General features: G+C 49.1%; 1 protein-coding gene across 1 annotated transcript in view; it reads right to left on the bottom strand.

The window, feature by feature from the left end:
- Positions 1–2047, bottom strand: part of LOC130370505 (atrial natriuretic peptide receptor 1-like) — a 14389-nt gene extending 12342 nt beyond the window's left edge. Inside the window, exons 1-3 of the mRNA XM_056576249.1 lie at positions 2012–2047; positions 1421–1526; positions 724–856 (exon numbers count right to left, since the gene is read on the bottom strand). Coding sequence (XP_056432224.1) covers positions 724–856; positions 1421–1526; positions 2012–2047 — 275 coding nt within the window. The remainder of the gene's footprint in view (positions 1–723; positions 857–1420; positions 1527–2011) is intronic.
- Between the last annotated feature and the right edge of the window lie 453 nt (positions 2048–2500).

Raw genomic sequence — 2500 nt, 5'->3', positions numbered from 1 at the left:
CTACACACACACACACACACACACACACACACACACACACACACACACACACACACACACACACACACACACACACACTCACACTCACACACACACACACTCACACACACACACACACACACACACACACACACACACACACACACACACACACAGACGCACTCACACACACACACACACACACACACACACACACACACACACACACACACACACACACACACACACACACACACACACACACACACACACACACACACACACACACACACACACACACACACACACACACTTCCAATTGATCTGCCTCAGTCTGGTCTGGTCTATTTTACTCTAATCTTTTTTGTTCTAGTCGAGTCTAGTTTGTTCTAATCTAGTCTAATCTAGTTTTCTCTAGTCTATTCTAATCTAGTTTGGTCTAGTCTAGTTGGTCTAGTCTAGTCTAGTCTAGTTTGTTCTAGTCTAGTCTAGTCTAGTTTGGTCTGGTCCAGTGTAGTCTAGTTTGGTCTGATCTAGTCTAGTCTAGTTTGGTCTAGTTTAGTCTGGTCTAGTCTAGTCTGGTCTGGTCCAGTGTAGTCTAGTCTTGCCTGTTCTGGTCTAGTCTAGTCTAGCCTAGTCTGGTCTGGTCTAGTCTAGCCTAGTCTGGTCTGGTCTAGTCTAGCCTAGTCTGGTCTGGTCTAGTCTAGTCTGGTCTGGTCTGGTCTGGTCTGGTCTGGCGTGTACCTGTGAGGGAAGACGTCCTTCTTGATGGCCCAGTCATAGAAGGCATCATGGGCTGTGACCGTGTAGGTGACGCTGAACACCTGACCACACTTCACCTCTTCTGGAGGACGGACAATCCAAGACATCTCTAGACCTACACACACACACACACACACACACACACACACACACACACAGCTCAACAGACAGACCGGCAGAAAAACAGACAGACAGACAGGTAGAAAGACAGACAAACAGATAAACAGCTAAACCGGTAGACAGCCAGACAGGTAGAGAGACAGACAGGTACACAAGAAGACAGACAGAGAGACAGACATGTAGGCAGACAGACAGACAGACAGACAGACAGACAGACAGACAGACAGACAGACAGACAGACAGACAGACAGACAGACAGACAGACAGACAGACAGGGAAACAGTCACACACAAAGAGAGAGAGACAGCTAGGCAGACAGACCGGCAGAGAGACAGAGACACAGGCCGACAGATGGACAGACAGACAGACAGACAGACAGACAGACAGACAGACAGACGGACGGACGGACGGACGGACGGACGGACGGACGGACGGACGGACGGACGGACGGACGGACGGACGGACGGACGGACGGACAGACAGACAGACAGACAGACAGACAGACAGACAGACAGACAGACAGACAGGCAGACAGACAGACAGACAGGTAAACAGTCACCTCCACAGTCTATCATATTGTATTCATTAGGCTCGTCCAGAGGCCAACAGTCGTATTCACTGTTGTCCAAGTCATGCCAGGAACCGACTGGGGGGATGGACAGCATCTAGAGAGAGGAGAAAGGAGAGAGGAGAGATGAAAGACAGGAGAGAGGAGAGGAGAGAGTGGACAGGAGAGGAGAGAGGAGAGAGGAGAGAGGAGATAGAAGAGAGGAGAGGAGAGGAGAGAGGAGATCGAAGAGAGGAGAGGAGGGAGGAGAGAGAGGAGATCGAAGAGAGGAGAGGAGGGAGGAGAGAGAGGAGATAGAAGAGAGGAGAGAAGAGAGGAGATCGAAGAGAGGAGAGGAGAGAGGAGATCAAAGAGAGGAGAGGAGGGAGGAGAGAGAGAGAGAGGAGAGGAGAGAGGATAGGAGAGGAGAGGAAGACAGGAGAGGAGGGGAGAGTTTTTACAGTTGGACACTAGAGTTGATCTGACAGTTACCCATCAGCTTGTTGTTCTGCTGTCACTCTCTAGTACATCCTACCACAACCTAATGAAGTGAAACAAACAAGTCCTGCTAATAAAGTGACTGTTAAGACCGACGGAGCTCACCAGAAGCAGAAACACTACAGAATATTCCTTCTCCATCTTCAGGAACAACCACAACAACACGTTGAGGGTGAGCGCGAGAGAGACCAAGAGACCGAGGCGGACTTAGCGAGCGAGGCTGACAGGCAGACACTGAATAGACAGCAGAACTAGAGGAAACAGCACCAAATATACCATACAGAGAGACAGGGCAGAGAGAGAGATACAGAGAGAAAGAGAGAGAGGGCGGGAGGGAGGGAGGAAAGGAAGGAGTGTGAGAGAGAGAGAGCGAGGGATGGAGTGATAGAGAGAGATATGCACGGAGAGCTTGTTCTCATTTTGTTAACTCAATATTTTACTAAAGAAATGTTTGTGATCTTTTAGTTCCGAGCTGAGCTGATTACGATACGTGTTTCATGTCTCCAAAAACTATTTTTTAAATGTAAAGGAAATTCATTTTAAGAGGCGGTGACACGAAAGCTCCATTCATGGGAGTACACTTCCCTCTAGTGG

The sequence above is a fragment of the Gadus chalcogrammus genome, chromosome 17 (genome assembly GCF_026213295.1).
Source record: "Gadus chalcogrammus isolate NIFS_2021 chromosome 17, NIFS_Gcha_1.0, whole genome shotgun sequence".
NCBI classification, from domain to species: Eukaryota; Metazoa; Chordata; class Actinopteri; order Gadiformes; family Gadidae; genus Gadus; species Gadus chalcogrammus.
The sequence above is the reverse complement of the archived record's forward strand: the minus strand, read 5'-3'. Positions and strand labels throughout refer to the sequence as shown.